Source organism: Glycine soja, chromosome 6 (assembly GCF_004193775.1).
Source record: "Glycine soja cultivar W05 chromosome 6, ASM419377v2, whole genome shotgun sequence".
In the NCBI taxonomy this organism is placed as follows: domain Eukaryota; kingdom Viridiplantae; phylum Streptophyta; class Magnoliopsida; order Fabales; family Fabaceae; genus Glycine; species Glycine soja.
The window spans coordinates 2,476,949-2,493,216 of NC_041007.1; the positions used below are offsets into that span (position 1 = coordinate 2,476,949).

A 16,268-nucleotide genomic window follows, 5' to 3' on the forward strand; every position below is an offset into this window, starting at 1 on the left:
TTTTTTTTTTTTTAATCATTCGTTCAGAGTTGCCTTTATAATCTAGTAATACCACAGCATATTTAAGTTTGATATTAGGCATTAAATTCTTAAGTTTATAATGCTAAAATCACACTTAGAAATAAGTTGAAATATAATATAACAACTGGATCTTAAAATTTAAATGATTTTGTCAGTTTTTTCTTTTCAAAAAATTGTTCCGAACATTATTTTATTTGTTGTTTCGGTTTTGTAGTATTGGACATTAGTCTGGTTTATCAGGTTTTGTTGGTTAAACGGATTTTGATTTAATCTTTTGAAGAAACCAAAATGGACTTTGTCAAACGGAAGGTTTATGAGTTCGTGGCTGGTAATGTTCACTGGTTAAATAGTAACACTAATTAAGGATATTAATAAATGCATTATTTATTTACCAGCATTATTTTCATCATTATAGTGCAGAAGAAAGTTGAATTCTTCCATCGAGAACTGGAAAGAGAAAAAAGGCTGAAATAATTACTTTAGGTCCTGAGGTTATTTATAGCTATTTGCCCCCTTCAGCACTTTGCCGACGGTGTAGAAATTGTACGAGCGACATCCTATGGGCCAACAATTAATGAGGATGCATCTAGCCAAGACTATGAGTAGACGTGAATTGGAGACCAGTGATACCTACTTTACATGTGCTATTGTACAATACAATTAATGAGGATGCATCTAGCCAAGACCATGAGTAGACGTGAATTGGAGACCAGGTTATACGAATCAGGTCTGAGTGATTGGCCCGTTATGTGAAGCATTTTGATCAGGTGAACCAGAAGCTTCCACCAAGTACAATCGACAGCATGGTGCTCCATCATCTGGATTGGTTTGTAACGATCTAGGCAAGCTTCGGAGCTTGTTGAAGAGATTTAACGGATCATTCAAGAGACCAAAATGTGCATCTGGGTCTCCAATTTGTGAAAGTTTTACATGAGTGAAGCCAATGGATGGCAAGAGTTGGTCTGGCCAATCGCTGTAAAATTGGAATGCTGAATTGGATAGCGTGGTTGATGGCTTATTCATGAAGTCTGCTAAGAGGACTGTGTGGATTAGGGCGCATTTGTTAGCTAAAATCCTTAGCACTTGCATGGCATGGGATTGAGTGAGGTAGTAGAGAATGCCTTCTAGAATCCAAACAGTGCTCTTCTCAGGCAAGTACCCTGCAATCTCTAGCTTTTCCAACCAGTCACTTTCTCTTATGTCAGCTGCTACTCTGGTTAAGGATTTGGCTTTGGACATAATATGCTGGGAGTCGTATGAGGAGTCCTTAGCCGCTTGTAAAATAGTGGTTTTTACATCCAAGACTTGTGGAAAGTCAACCTCAAAGACATCGCTGTCCTTCAAGCAACTCAAACGATATGCCCTCGTGTCCATTCCTACATTAAAAGTTGCAAGCCTGTAAATATATAATTTTTGTGCGGGAAAAATTACGAATATGCAGAATTAACTCTGGTCAATATAGTCCTATTGACATGGATAGTTCTTTTTTTTTTTTTTTACCAAATGCATGGATGGTTCATTTTTTACCCTCTTTTGGCTCTTCCGCCCTCTCCTTTCCAGTCTTTTATTGGGGTCCTTAGGAATTTGCACTGCGAAGTAATTATCTGGGAAAAGGCGTGACAACAAAGAATAAAAATATGGGCATATGCACTATGTTGTCATGTCATTGATTATGTTTAGCTACTGGTTAGATAGATAGACTGTGGGCCGAAAATGACTAGTGATGATATAAGAAATATAGATTATCAAAATCAAGAAGTTGGCATTTAAATATCTTGTAACGTGATCTTGAAGGCGTAATTCACCCAAACGTCCTCATTTTTTCGGCACAATGCTATTATTGTCTTAGACAACAGAATCACTTATTCCGAGTAACTTGGCAGTTTCGCAGCTCAAAATGACATGGTTGACCAGAGTGTACAGGGTGCATGATGATTGTAAATCCTCTCTTCAGGATTATCTTCGAGTTTTACGGATTAAATTAAATTAATATGTAGCGGAGTGTTGACAAACCTGCACCAAGGAGAACAACCTGTGCTTCTTTGCCATTAGTGGAATTAAGGGCATCTTCTAGTCTAGAATCAAACCAAAGGGTTCGAACGGCAAGAATGACTCCGGAAGTTTCGCGAGCATTGTTGAGAATGTCTTTCTTGATCTTTTCATGGAGGTTTCTCAAGTAAGTCTCCCCTGCCAGCAAGTCAGCCAGTGGATCATGGATGGCATGCTTCCACAGAGCCCTTCCCGCAGCGGTTTGGCAAGCTGACCTTTGAAGAAAATCCCATTCTTTTTCGATATTAGCATGGATTTCTCTAACAGCATCACTGTTCAACAAGTCTGGAAGCTTCAGTTCTTGCCCTGCTTGGTCCTCAGACAACCCATTTACTACTACTTCTTTATCTGACATGATCGTGTGTTACACAAAATTTAAGGGAGTTTGTGAAGAGGATAATGCATGTTGTTTATATATAGAGAGGAGTTTAAAGATTTGGCCTAGGGATAAGGAAAAGAGAACCACACACAATCAGGGGATGCCTAGCTTCTTGCCTTAATGAAAGGCAAGGTAACAATGCAGTCCACGACTACCACAATTACATAGCCCACCCGACCCTCTTTCCCTGTCTTGCCTGTCATTTTTCAACTACAAAAGTGACATTCTGTGGCTCCACTAAAAATGACTAATGCTGTTCATGTGGGTGCCGCAACTTGGATAACAACAAACAAGGATTGAGTTCATTACATAATTTTATAAATCACCATGCAACTACTCTAATCCTTGCCTTTGCTTTTTTATTTTTTTTAATTCCTAAGAATTGAAGATAATATCAAGAGTTTATAATAATTTTCGTACTCTAGTCAACCAATTAAATTAGACTTTATTGACTTGTTTGACTTTTTTTTCGTCTAGATAACATCTTTATGGGAGACAATAATGTTTGAGTAAAAAAAGATCATTATAAATGATAAAACTCTCTCTCAGAGTGTTTAACACATTTGTATAAACATGATTCAAATCTGAAACCTTTCATTAAGTTAGAAGAGCTAGGAGTTCACGTCTTCATGCATTGTAGGGCGATAGTCGGCACAACATTCACCCTTGTCTCGCGTTGCCTGTCAGTTTTTTATTCTTTAAAAGTGATCTTATTTTTAAAAAGATGAAAATAAAATTATATACTAGTTTTATGTTCTCTTTCAATTGGGAAACTATCATTTTTAATAAATTTATTAAATTATCTTAAAAATCATATCAATCATAATTTATGATTAAATAATAATATAAAATATTTCAGTATATTACGACATATGTTTTTAAGTATCAAACTAAACCACGTGTTCTTCTAAGACATCAACAAAAATATATATACACTATTAAAGGGATTTAGTTAATTTAGATGAGAAGAATGTGCAAATATTGTAAACCGAATTAAAAAAGAAGTGTATATATACTCTTTTGGTAAGTTAAATGCGTAATCTTATTCATGCGGAACCTCCCTAAAGAGGGAATAATTGTGTTCTCCGTGAAGCTCTTTCCGAGAGGAATCTTTCTAAATTCTAAATTTCTAATCGATCACAGTCAAGTTCTTGATGCAACCTTCCTTTTCAGCTAAGCCATCATGTATTCGTGTTAAGTGTCACTTGGCTTGTTGCGTCTATTCACTTTGATAAATACCCATAAGTTATAGAATATATTCACTCATCTAACGCACTTTGAGATACCTGTGAGAGTATAGGCAAGTTGTTTTGTATCCACTGGTGTGCTTTTGTTTAGAAGGATGGAAAACAACAAGAAGGAAAGGGAAAGGGAAAGGGAAAGGGAAAGATTTAAAAAAATATATATATTTATCAAGAAATTTTCTCTCGTTTGATATACAAGAAAATTAGAAATAGAAAAAATGGTATAACCCAGTCAAATATTTTTCCTCCTAATTTGCAGAAAAAGACAATAAGACTTGAATGTAATAAAGCTAGTGACAGATGTACTTGGTGATTATGGGGCAATTGCCCCCTCAAAGTTAATTTTTTTACTTGAAATATATTAAATTATTATTATTTTTATTCACATAAAAAAATTATACATAAATAAATAATATATAAATCGATATGCTGTATAATGCACGAATGTAGTGCTAATAACTAATTTATATACATACTTATTTTTTTCGTGAATCATCCCACACAAATTAAATGGATTCCATTCCACGATCCATCTATACCAAAACCAACCAGTGAGAAATTTTAATTCGTTAGTGAAAAGAAAGATGACGCAGATCCAAGAAATACGTATCTTCACCCACTTTCCAAGAATATTATTCTAGGTTAGTATAAACTATAAACTATACCTGTAAAATGTATCTTCACCCAGTACAATATTAATATTTCATTCTTTTGATTTTTCTTATTTGCTTGATTACAGATTTATGAGTTGATTCATAAAAAGTCAAACTATTTTCTTAGTTTTTTAAATTGTTTTTATCCTAAAAAAATTGTAAGTATTAGGGAGAGTATTGAATTAGGAATTTAAAAAATTATTTTTTGAATTTTAAACATTACCTAAAAATATTATAACTGATCAGATTTAAATATTATAACTGATCAGATTTTTTTTACAAGATTGTAATGATAATTTAGATTTTAATAAATTTATATCATAAGAACTTAAAAAATTTCAAAAGATTTTATAAATTTATAAAATTTTAAAAAATTCTACGAATTTTTAAAAACATTTAAAATTATGAGAGTTGATAAAAAAAATAACAAAGTTTGGATGAAAAAAAAGTAAAATTAATATAATTTTTAAATGTTATATTAATTTTAGTTTTATATTCTCCTATACGGGTCTTTCTTGTAATAATATTTTTTTATTTTTACTTTTAAATTTGAACAATAGATATAAATTATATGTTGATTTTTTAATTATTATAATTATTTCATGATAAATCTAATGAATAAACATATACTAAAAGGGAGTAGTGAGAGTGAAAAATTGGTAAAAGAGTTACTAAGTCAATGAATGACGAAATTAAGAGTGACAATAAGAAAAATATTGTGTCATGTATGATCAATATAAGAAAAATATGGTCAGTCTTATCACATAAAATAAATATTAATTTTATTTAAAAATAAAGGAAAAATTACATAGGAAAAAAAGTATATTTGAAATTTTTTATTTCAAAATAATAAGAAAAATATATGATACACACATCTTAAAAAATATTAAAGAGAAAAAGGTATGCGTTATGAGAGAAAATAAAGTGTACTAAGAAATAGAAAAAGAAAAAAAATATAGCAAAATCTCAAAGATTTTAATAAAATTATGTGATAGATATTTTATACTAAAAAGTACGATCAAATTTATCAAAAAATTTCTTAAATTATTTTTAATTTTTGATACTAAAAAGACTTTTTATAAGTTATAAAAAAATTTTAATTAAATATTATCAAATTTTGTTGACTTTCTAAAAAAAATTTAAAAATCTTAACTAAATATAAAATTTAATTATATTATTTAAAAATCTTAATTAAATAAAAAAAATTATATTTTTTTTTAAATCCTAATTGAATACACCTTAATCTTAATTTCTTGTAACGATTTATTTGGTAAGAATTTTTGCAATAACTTTACACGTGTTTTGTTTTCTGATGTTAATGCTACGTATCAAAATTTAAATACTATTTTTTAAACTTTTATCAATGGGTATAAATTTTATAGAGTTTATTGGTTATACAATAATATTATAAATTAATTTTTATTTTCATCTAATTGTAATTTAATATTCATATGATTTTTAAAATAATAATTATTATTATTATTATTATTATTATAAAAATCAAGGTACACATTATACACCTTAATTTTTTTTATTAATGTAGAACTATTTTATATTATATTGTATAATTTTATTCTCATTTTTATATATGTAAATTATAACTTTAAGTGAAATTTTAAACATAAAATAAATATAAATAAATAGTTTATTTATTCATTAAAAAAACAGATTAATCAAGTGCTTTACACGTGGGAAGAGTAGTAGCCACTAATCTGACAAGCCCGCAACAATATTGTTGAGACTTTTTTTCCTTTATTAATTTACGGTATTGTAAAGTTACCGCATATAAACTTTTTAGGGATGGTTGAAGGACTTGAAAGGTCTTAAGATGAAATTTTTTATTTATTTATAGAATAGTTTATTAAAATTATTATTGTTTTATATAAAATTAATTTTTTGGATTTTTTATGATATAAAATTATTGATTAAATTATTATAATTAATTTCATTTAATATTTTTTTATAATAATTTTTTTAAAATATATTAATACTAAAAATAATTTGAGACATTTTTTAGGGACCTAAAGTCCTTACTTGGCTGTTTGAGTCTCCGTGAAACTCTTTAACTTTTTTTTAGACAACTAAACTATTTAACTTGTACTAGTATTTAGGAGTATTTGTAGGAATTAACTTAATTATAGGGATTGGACTGTTTTTCCAGATATTTATTTTCTCTGTTTCTTGTAATCATCTGAAATATATGAATGACAGATTCTCAACATATCATCCCATAATATCACTCGAATTAAAAATAAATTGTCAAATTAAATTAAATTGATAAGAAACGGATTTATATTTTACAAAAATTTGAGCTTAAGTCTGGTCATCAAATGTAACTATCTTATTAATAAGTATAATTTATAAGTATATTTGTAAACATTTATAGAATGAGATTTTATATTTTTGATAAAATTAACTAAAAAACTAAGAAAATTAATTGAAAGTTGAGAACTAATCACTAAAAACTAAAAAAAAAAACTAATTTATTAAATTATAAATATTATTAATGATCGAAATAACTGATAAAATATAAAATGATAAAAATAAACATATTTATATTCTATTATTTTATGTTATATTCTTTATTTTAAATATTTTATTATTAATCTTATATTATTTTTTAAAGATATTTTTAATCAAATTTAAAATAATATAAGAAAATTCATATAAGTAGAAATATTATATTTTTATTATGTTAATTAATGTAATAGTTAAAGTGAATTATCTAATATAAAATTATTCAAAAAATAATAGACAAAATATAGTATTGAAACAATAAATTAAATATTATAAGTGGTATAATGGTTAAAATAAATCATATAACATAAAAAAATGTAAAATATAATAAAAAAATAAACCTATCATTTATCATTATCAATGCTTTAATTTATAATACTAAATTAATAAAAACTAATATAATTATTAAATTAAAAACATAATATTATTACCTGGAAAAGAAAAAGATCAGTGTGCATATTGGAAAACAAAACAAAAGTATGTATGTTGGAGAAAAAAAAAGAAACTGATAAACATTAAAAATCAGTAAAAAAAAATCTTAATTTATTTTAAAAAAATAAAGGTTAACGTTTTAAAAAATTACTTCGAATAACATTTAAAAAATACTAAAACTTATTAAAAAATTTATTTATTAAACAATTAAATAATTTTTTTAGTTAATTAAAAAAAACTGAAATAATCCAACATAATCTAATTAATAAATTTTTGAGACTCGAGTTTCAGCTTAGCTATATTTTTATTTATATTTATACATAAAATAAATAAAATTGTGACGCAAGCTTGGCGGCCGAAGAGAAGGTAAAAGCAGGAGAAAAGTGACACGAGTGAGGCTCATAATTGGGAAAACCAGTCAAGTAGTCAACCTACAATTATTATTTATATTTTTTAGTATCTCGCTAACAAATATGTGTATTTTTTTTTAATTCTTTAACTAATACAATAATTAGATAAATACGAACGAGATACAGGTTAAAGAATTAAAGTTTTAGAAAGACGGAAAATAATGTTATACAAAAACTTTTTTTTTACACTTTCAAAGTTTCAATCTTGGTAATTATTTTGTTTATTTATTCCTTAACAAGTGATTAAGCAACTGATTAGGCAGAGCCTTTTATAATATATGATGAACATCCATGTGAGTAGTAGTAGTAAGAAAGAATTAAGAAGCGGAAGGACTCGAAAAAGCGTGATCACATGAGAATCACTTAACCTCTGACCTTAAAATAAGCTTCACCTTCGAGCGAGATGGCGGCAGAGATACCGTGCTGTGGAACAAAGTTTTCACTGTACGTGTTGGTGATCATAGGATTGGTCTGCTTCGCTGGCCTAATGGCTGGTCTCACTCTCGGACTCATGTCTTTGGGAATCGTCGACCTCGAAGTTCTCATCAAATCTGGTCGTCCTCAGGATCGCATCCACGCTGGTTAGTAATACTCTATCATCCTTCTTTTCTTTTTTTTTTTTTTTTTTTACTTCCAACTATTCAAATTCACTATTGCTTCTTACTCCTCGTTGTTTTCTTCTTTCTGCAGCGAAAATTTATCCGGTGGTTAAGAACCAGCATCTTCTGCTTTGCACGCTTTTAATTGGAAACTCCTTAGCCATGGAGGTCTTGTTATTTTCTCAACTCTTCTTCAATTAATTCATTACTTTTATTTGACTGTGATTGATTTTAATGTTTCTAATTTAGGCTCTTCCCATTTTTCTTGATTCACTGGTCCATCCCGCCGCGGCAATCTTGATTTCAGTCACACTCATCCTCATGTTTGGAGAGGTAACTTATTTGTTTATTCGTGTGATCAATGAAGCTAACTGAATTTAATGTTTTTTAAGGTTCCTTGTTCCCTGATTGATGCAGATATTGCCGCAAGCAATTTGCACAAGATATGGATTGACGGTTGGAGCAACGCTGGCTCCACTTGTTCGTGTTCTTCTTATAGTTTTCTTCCCTTTTTCTTATCCAATCAGCAAGGTATGCTTATAATGTCAATATGTATGATTACTATCAACAAGGGTATGTTTAACGAAAGTGGTTAGTCTTCCTCCACGTAACAAATCAAGGTTTGAATAATTGCAAGAGGTGTCCATGTTTACTGTTTGACAATAGTGTCTCAATAGGATTGCCTCCAAAAAAGGATACGTGTGAAAACATACAAACAAACAAAAATGTATGATTGCTATGTGTAACAAAATATCTGATGGAGATCGTAAATTTTCAGGTTCTTGATTGGATGTTGGGCAAAGGACATGCTGCCCTTTTGAAGAGGGCAGAGCTCAAGACTTTTGTGAATTTTCATGGAAATGAGGTATGAAGTATTGAATTTTGGAAGTCCAAGTTTTAGAGGATTAATAAAACTATTGCCTTTATATTCATTTGAATGCTTTAAGATGTGCTTCTATAATATTTTGATGTAGGTTTTATTACTTGTGTTCCAGTTCTTTCAATATGACTCTGGTTTGTGCTCTGATGTAACATTTAGGCTATACGATTGTTTTATTTTCTAGGCTGGTAAAGGAGGAGATTTAACCCACGACGAGACAACCATTATAACCGGTGCACTTGAATTGACAGAAAAGACTGCAAAAGATGCCATGACTCCCATATCAAAGGCATTTTCCCTTGATCTGGATGCAACTCTAAATTTGTGGGTTTGTGAATTATTTATTGTTCTCTCCACTATTCTTATGCCTTCTTTTGTTCTAACCGTGTCCTCTGTGTCTGCGCTGAAGGGAGACACTGAATTCAATAATGACAATTGGTCATAGTAGAGTTCCGGTTTATGCAGGAGAAAAAACCAATATTATTGGACTTGTTCTGGTAATCTTTCTTCCGTTTCAGATTTTGTAAATAGATGCACAGGATTGTAGATTGCTTATCTCTATGATAATGTCCATTATTAAAGTTCTGTTATAATTCTTGCTGATTATATTGGATGACTTGATATTGTGGTGAAAATTATTTTGTCAAGTTTCAAATTTATGTCTTCTTTTTAAGTTGGTGTGTTCAGCTACATCAAATTGAAACCAATAACATATTATTGTTTAGTCCTTCATCCAACCTTCCCTTGTTGAAGAATCTCGTTTATTCTCAACATCAATTTACTCTAGAGACTACTCTTTAATTAGAGATATAAAGTTTTGACGTGATATTTGAATTGATTGTATGTTGCTATAATATGTAATGAATAATGCTAGAGACTAATCTCATTTTTCTGTTACTCATTCATTGTTAGTTAATGTTTTGTTCACTTATATATGTGCAGGTTAAAAATCTATTTATGGTTGATTCAAAGGCTGCAGTTCCTCTAAGAAAAATGCTCATCAGAAAAATTCCTCGGTAATTCTTTTTCATACATGATATGAGATACGTTATTCTTTTTTCATACATGATATGGTATTACAAGGTAATAATGTTTTCCTCTTCATCCTGTAGTGTTTCAGAGAACATGCCTCTCTATGATATACTGAACGAATTTCAGAAGGGTCACAGTCATATTGCAGTTGTGTATAGGGATCTAAATGATAAAAACGAAGCCCCAAAAAAGGTTAACGATGGGGAACAACTTGATCTTAAGGACAAGCATAAGAATAACGGAGAGAATGCATCCTTGGCTAAAGGTAGAGATTTAAATAAAAGTAGAATAACTTTCATTTTGTAGAGTGCATGCTATTGAAATATTATGTGTGGCTGGCAACTTATCAAACTCATAAAGCAGGATATGCTAAATTGTTCTTTAGTTCCCCTGAAAGTGTCATTGTTCCTCCTGTTTGCTGACCTTACTAATTATTTTATGAAGCTTTTGTACCCAGAAATTGTCATTTGTATTCAATTTGTGTTTCCTTTTGTCAAGGACATTTTCAGCACCATGTGGTTTTACTTCACACATTTGTGGTTTTCTATCTGTATCTTTAGAGACATATGCTCAATTACATTCTTTAGTATTATGATCCTTTGTGGTTGACCTACTCTGCTGATTATCTTTTTTGGACCTCACTGTTGCCACATATATAGGTGTGAAATTGGAGTCACATGATTCTTTGATTACTGATGGCGCTCAGCAAGCAAAGAAAAGTCCACCAGCAACTCCTGCTTTTAAAAAGCGACATAGAGGTTGTTCATATTGCATCCTGGACCTTGATAATGCTCCCCTGCCAGTGTTTCCACCCAATGAAGTGGTTGTTGGTGTTATTACAATGGAGGATGTCATTGAAGAGCTTCTTCAGGTTAGATGCTTTAATGCATTATACTTAGAATTAGTAGTTTGGGCTCCAAATTACTTAGTCCTGTATGTTTTTGTTTTGATACTCTTCTTGGTACTGATGGTGCAACTCTAACTGTCACTGGCACGATGATGAACTCCTTCTTTCGCTTATTCATTCCTATATTTTCCATATGTTAATTTTTGCCCATTGCACGATTCTCCATCCAATGTTTCTTCCATATTTGCACTCAGCAAGGATGGTTAGGTGTTATTTTTATAGTTATAATCATTGAAGAAAGAAGTGCTTGATTTGACTTCTGCAGAACTACTAGATGTTTCAAATTGCTAGAATTGGTTGTTTTGTTGCTAGAGCTTTTAGCATCATATATTATTATTGTTATGAATGCAACTACAGGTTGCACTTATGCTTCTATTGCCTTTTAATTTTGTTGTATATGTTGATCCATCTTCATTAAATCTGGGGATTCCAGGAGGAGATACTAGATGAAACTGATGAATATGTCAATATCCACAACAAGTAAGTTTTCAATTGTTCCCTCTTAATTTTCATCTGAAGCCCAACAATTTAGTTAGATCACTTTGTTGTGTTGCAAGTTGACTAAATGTCTCCTTGGTATTTGGTCTAGACGGCCAGTGCACCGCAATAGAACATTGTTTGCTTATTGTAAGAATATTAAATTGAGTTATTGCAAATGCAGGATAAAAGTTAACATGAATGCTTCTAAGGAGAAGGCTCCTGATACAAATCTGTTGCAGCCTTCTCAAGCAGTTCAAGGACACACGCCAACTAATTCAATTTCTACAGCTACTTCTGCAACGGGCTCACCTACCACAATTGATCTAATCTCCGAAAGTGAGTCACTAAGGAATCAATAGTTCATAAAGAATAAGAGAATGACATAGGTTTGTGTTTGTGTTGAAAAGGTAGAGCAGTATATAGTTTCTTGTAAAAATTTCCCTGTATGATATTATGTTAATAAATTAATGTAGAGAAAGGAACACTACGGTAGCGTGTGGCTCGCCAGACAAAACAGAATGGAGTTCATTTTGGTTTCACTTTTAATGAAAGTGGAATCAAAAGCTATCACTTTTTAATATCACATCCAGTTCTGTTCATTTTTTAATGTACGAAACATAAAACAGAATTTTTATGTTATATTCTATCTCATTTTAGCAAGTTTATCGAGCGCTACCTATATATATAATTGTTGCATGACATCCTAACGGGATTATGTATTTGTATTGTTGTACCAAATCCAGCGAGACAAATGTGTAGTAATTGAGAAATGCTTTGACTGATGCAATTATCAATGAGATTTGTTAAATAAAAATTGAGGTTTATTATTTTTATATTTTAATTGTTTAAATAATAAAAAAGTATTAAAAAGAATATTTTGAGTGTTTTGTTAGTATTTTTCTCAGTAATTTATTTTATCTTAATCTTGAGTAGAATAGACATGAACTACTTCATGTAGCATTACCCTTTTGCAATAGATTATTTACAGTACAAAAGTGATATAAAATCTTAACCATTAAAAATAAATTATACACTTTAAATAATAAAACATAACTAATATTTGGATCATTAGTTGGTGACTACAGGACCCTGAAATTAACTAAAGAAACTAACTTTCTATAATTTGATATTTAATTTTTCTTAAAAAAACAATTGGAATTTAAAAATACATTTTTAAATTTTTTAAGAAAAGATCTACACTTTTTTAAATAGAATTTCACATAATAAAATGAGGTAGAGGTAAATTCTAATAGCTTAACATAATTAATCTAACTCTGTAAAAAAAACATTATTAATCTAAGTAGTTAAAAGAAAATTTAACTCAGTTTCTTTTAAGAGAATTGTAAAAATAGAACAAATAAAAGTCACATTTACAAATGAGGAATTAGAGTTCGTGTAGTTGTAGACTATAAATAATTTTATCATTTAACTAGCTAATTGGCCTGCACACTCTCCCGAGTCTCTTTTTTTTTAGTATTAGTTCATTTTTAAGTATTATCAAAGTAGTTCTAAAAAGAGTATCATATAGTAGGTTGATTTTTCTTTTGATATTAAGTAAAATATGTTAACATGTAATGCATGTGTAGAAATTCAAATGAAAAGCTACACTTATAAGGTATAATAAATATATAACAAATGAAAAGGTTTCAAAACCTTTTTCCTAACTAGAAAAAATGTCTATTTATATTTAGGTTCTCAAAATCCAAGCCCAAACAAATCAAAACAGAAAATTACAAAATAAAACGTCTGTTGCACTTTGGTTGCTATTTTCTCTATTTTTTTTCACTCTTTTCTAAGTTTACAAGTTTCTAACTATCATTCTCTGATCAATTCCAAACTATTCCTTTTCCTCAAGCTTTAAGTTTCAAGGTTCTTTTTTTTAAAAAAAAAGTTCCAAGGCTAAATCATCCAATGACAATTCTCCCTGAAATCCAAAAGCACACATAGAACACTCAAAAGTCCTACGTGACAGAATTAAGAAAAGTATGAGTACAAAATTTCATATATATATTATATATATACATATTATTTTTACACACTAAATTACTTTTCACAGTAACTATTTAAATACAATTTAATAACTCAAATTAATAACGATCATTTGTTATAAGATAATAAAAGTTTTTACTTAATATGCTACATATTTTGAGTCACCACATTATTGGTGTGGCTACATATTTTTTTTAGTCATCATAGTGTAAAATATCATGAATGATCAAATTTAAAGAAAAATTTCATATTTAAACTCAAGATTTCATTTAAAAAATTGATCTGAACTCAATTTTACTTGTAACTACAACATATTAGTATTTAATACGTTATATATATTAAACATATCAGTTTTTCACATATTAAACACGCACGAGAATATGCATTTCCCTGTTCCCTAATCAAGTATCATCCCCGTTTAAAAAATCCATAATAAAAGTGAGATAAAGAAAAAAAAGAAAGTAGTGTATATATAATAATGATTTTTAATATGACAGTATTTGTATTTCTCTTATCTCGTTCTTTGAAACGAATGATCCCGCATAAAATAAGGAAGAAACGTTGTGTATATTAAATCCTATGAGAAAACAAGCTACCTACAGCTAAGAATTGAGGGAAATGGAGAAAGAAACAATGAAGCAATATTTTCACTATTAAGAGACAACGATATTTAGTAACAATCAAAGTACATCCAAGAATTATATTGCAATAGACTAATAGTATAGCGATTGAAGATCAAGAGAGGGTAAAAGGCGAGCTCTGGGAGATCAAGAAAAAGACCCAAATAATATCATTATCATATTAATTCACAAAATCATAACACACACATATAGTTAAAGTAATACATACACCAAAGCCTTAGCTTTATAATTAATTAAGCTCAACCTAAACTTTTTTTTTTTTTTCTGCATGTGAATGAAACATTGATATATTCAAGTTCTCTCGTGGACCATATATAACTAACCATATTAACACAGGGATTAGATAAGCAGAAGAACCTGAAGAAAAAGTTCTTTGGATGCTTGCATGCGTTTTCCATATCAATCCAATCCTTGAACAAGATGACAAGCCGAACCCAAGAATATTCATTCTGATTGCCCAAGAATTTCTTTTATTTACTTTGTTCTGGAAAGGAAGAGAAATTAATCATAAAAACAAGAATATATAAAAAAAGCAATCAATGATTCTTAAGTGCTTTTTCTGGGTTTGCTTTTCCTCCTCGCCCTGCTTCTCGAGGGTTCCCCTTTTGGGACTTGAATCTCTTCCTTTGTGATTCTTTTGCATGCCACCGATTCTGATGTTAACTCCACTTGTTGCCTCCTATGTTGTTCTTCTTTCTTCGTTGCTGAAGAAGTAGAAGCTTCTGGTTCCTCTTTTGGTTCCACTTTTTTCACTTCGCTTTCCGTTTCCACAACAACAACCTTACGAGGTCTCCCTCTTTTTCGAGGAGGCTGAGGTTGTTGTTGTTGTTGTTGTTCTTCAGTGTCACCTCCTTTGGATGAAGCCTCAGCTATCGCTACCGAAAGTTCCTTCGTTTTTTGGCGATTCTTTTTCCCCATAAATACTTCTCTATCAAACAATAATAATAGCAACCACTCTGTCACCAATAATTTTTGATAATTTATTTCTAAATCATCAATTTTTCATAGATAGTTAAACCTAGGGGAAGACAACCATAAAGAACGGTACAAATACTAAAATCTTCTAACTCCTTCTTTCTAATGCAAAAGCTTCCTCTCTCTCTCTATATATATCTATCTCAATATGTTAAGAACGAGTAGTAGGGTGTGATATATCTTTGACCAGAATCCAGATTCTGGAAACATTAATACTATTATGAAAACAAACAACTAAACAAGCACCCTTCTTTTCTGAACTACTATATAGTGGAATATAAAATTATTAAAAACTAGGGTCCTTCATTGAATGGAATAAACAATTTAGAAAAACTCAAGAGCCGTTAAAGTAATCTATGATCTTCTCCCTTTGTGTTTGTTCATTGAGTGCAATCTTTGCCGTTCCCATGTGATAAGATAAATATAACATACTGTATTTGTATTCTGCAAATTGCAATAATAAAGAATGACATGTGGAGCTAGAAGTGAGACAGTGAATATAGGTTAGAGGAGGGTTAAAAAAAAGGAAGAAGTTGACTGACTCGATGACTAACCATGGTTAGTTGGGGGCGTGGACCAAAACAAAGTGGGGTAAGGTTTGGTGTATTGTACTACTCAGTCTCAGACTGAGTGTTGCAGTCTGACCACTTGTGTCGCTTCCCGGGTTTCGAGTCCTCACTCATCAGCTTTTTCAATTGTTGCTGTTTTTCTCTTTTTCTTTTTTTCATTCTCATTTTTGACCCTTCGTTACTTACTAAGCCATCAATCAGTTATCGTTGTTGATCAATTTGTGTCTGTGTAAGCTCTTGGTAACACTGTTACACTGAATATGGACTTGTTGCCTCGGGTAAAGCCAGCTACAGTACAAGTACAGGGTCAACATTCCTGGCCCCGTCCTATTTAATGCGTAAAATTTGTCTATATTAACCATTTTTGTGTAGTATAGTAATTAGGGTTTTGACTATATGTTGGGATAGCGAGCTATTTTTATACGTTTTGAACTTTAAATCAACTATAAAATTAATTTTCCATCTAAAATTTAATTACATCTAAAGTTTAT

The 16,268-nt window shown here is 30.2% G+C and overlaps 3 protein-coding genes across 3 annotated transcripts; 1 reads left to right on the top strand and 2 right to left on the bottom strand.

Annotated features, from left to right (window-relative positions):
- Window positions 1-380: 380 nt before the first annotated feature.
- LOC114414655 (putative S-adenosyl-L-methionine-dependent methyltransferase Mb1758c) lies at window positions 381-2,567 on the bottom strand. The gene is made up of 2 exons (XM_028379000.1): window positions 2,035-2,567; window positions 381-1,397 (listed from the first exon to the last, which is right to left on the bottom strand). Exons 1-2 carry the CDS (start codon window positions 2,423-2,425, stop codon window positions 745-747), a joined length of 1,044 nt encoding a protein of 347 aa, XP_028234801.1. The 5' UTR covers window positions 2,426-2,567; the 3' UTR covers window positions 381-744.
- A 5,409-nt stretch (window positions 2,568-7,976) lies between these two features.
- On the top strand, window positions 7,977-12,266 carry LOC114414657 (DUF21 domain-containing protein At1g47330-like). Its single transcript, XM_028379002.1, has 12 exons — window positions 7,977-8,286; window positions 8,396-8,472; window positions 8,554-8,637; window positions 8,722-8,835; window positions 9,083-9,169; window positions 9,369-9,508; window positions 9,594-9,681; window positions 10,127-10,200; window positions 10,297-10,481; window positions 10,876-11,087; window positions 11,557-11,603; window positions 11,785-12,266. Exons 1-12 carry the CDS (start codon window positions 8,109-8,111, stop codon window positions 11,960-11,962), a joined length of 1,464 nt encoding a protein of 487 aa, XP_028234803.1. The 5' UTR covers window positions 7,977-8,108; the 3' UTR covers window positions 11,963-12,266.
- A 2,093-nt stretch (window positions 12,267-14,359) lies between these two features.
- Window positions 14,360-15,902, bottom strand: LOC114414658 (transcriptional regulator ATRX homolog). Its single transcript, XM_028379003.1, has one exon. The coding sequence runs from the start codon at window positions 15,149-15,151 to the stop codon at window positions 14,780-14,782; it is 372 nt and encodes a 123-aa protein (XP_028234804.1). The 5' UTR covers window positions 15,152-15,902; the 3' UTR covers window positions 14,360-14,779.
- Between the last annotated feature and the right edge of the window lie 366 nt (window positions 15,903-16,268).

Excerpts from the sequence above, each read along its gene's own strand:
- LOC114414658 (XM_028379003.1), bottom strand. The coding sequence starts at position 15,151 with ATGGGGAAAAAGAATCGCCAAAAAACGAAGGAACTTTCGGTAGCGATA.
- LOC114414655 (XM_028379000.1), bottom strand. The coding sequence starts at position 2,425 with ATGTCAGATAAAGAAGTAGTAGTAAATGGGTTGTCTGAGGACCAAGCA. Across the intron at positions 1,398-2,034 it reads GGTTGTTCTCCTTGGTGCAG|GAATGGACACGAGGGCATAT; the intron begins GTTTGTCAACAC and ends CTTTTAATGTAG.
- LOC114414657 (XM_028379002.1), top strand. The coding sequence starts at position 8,109 with ATGGCGGCAGAGATACCGTGCTGTGGAACAAAGTTTTCACTGTACGTG. Across the intron at positions 10,201-10,296 it reads CTCATCAGAAAAATTCCTCG|TGTTTCAGAGAACATGCCTC; the intron begins GTAATTCTTTTT and ends TTCATCCTGTAG. Across the intron at positions 11,604-11,784 it reads TATGTCAATATCCACAACAA|GATAAAAGTTAACATGAATG; the intron begins GTAAGTTTTCAA and ends TTGCAAATGCAG.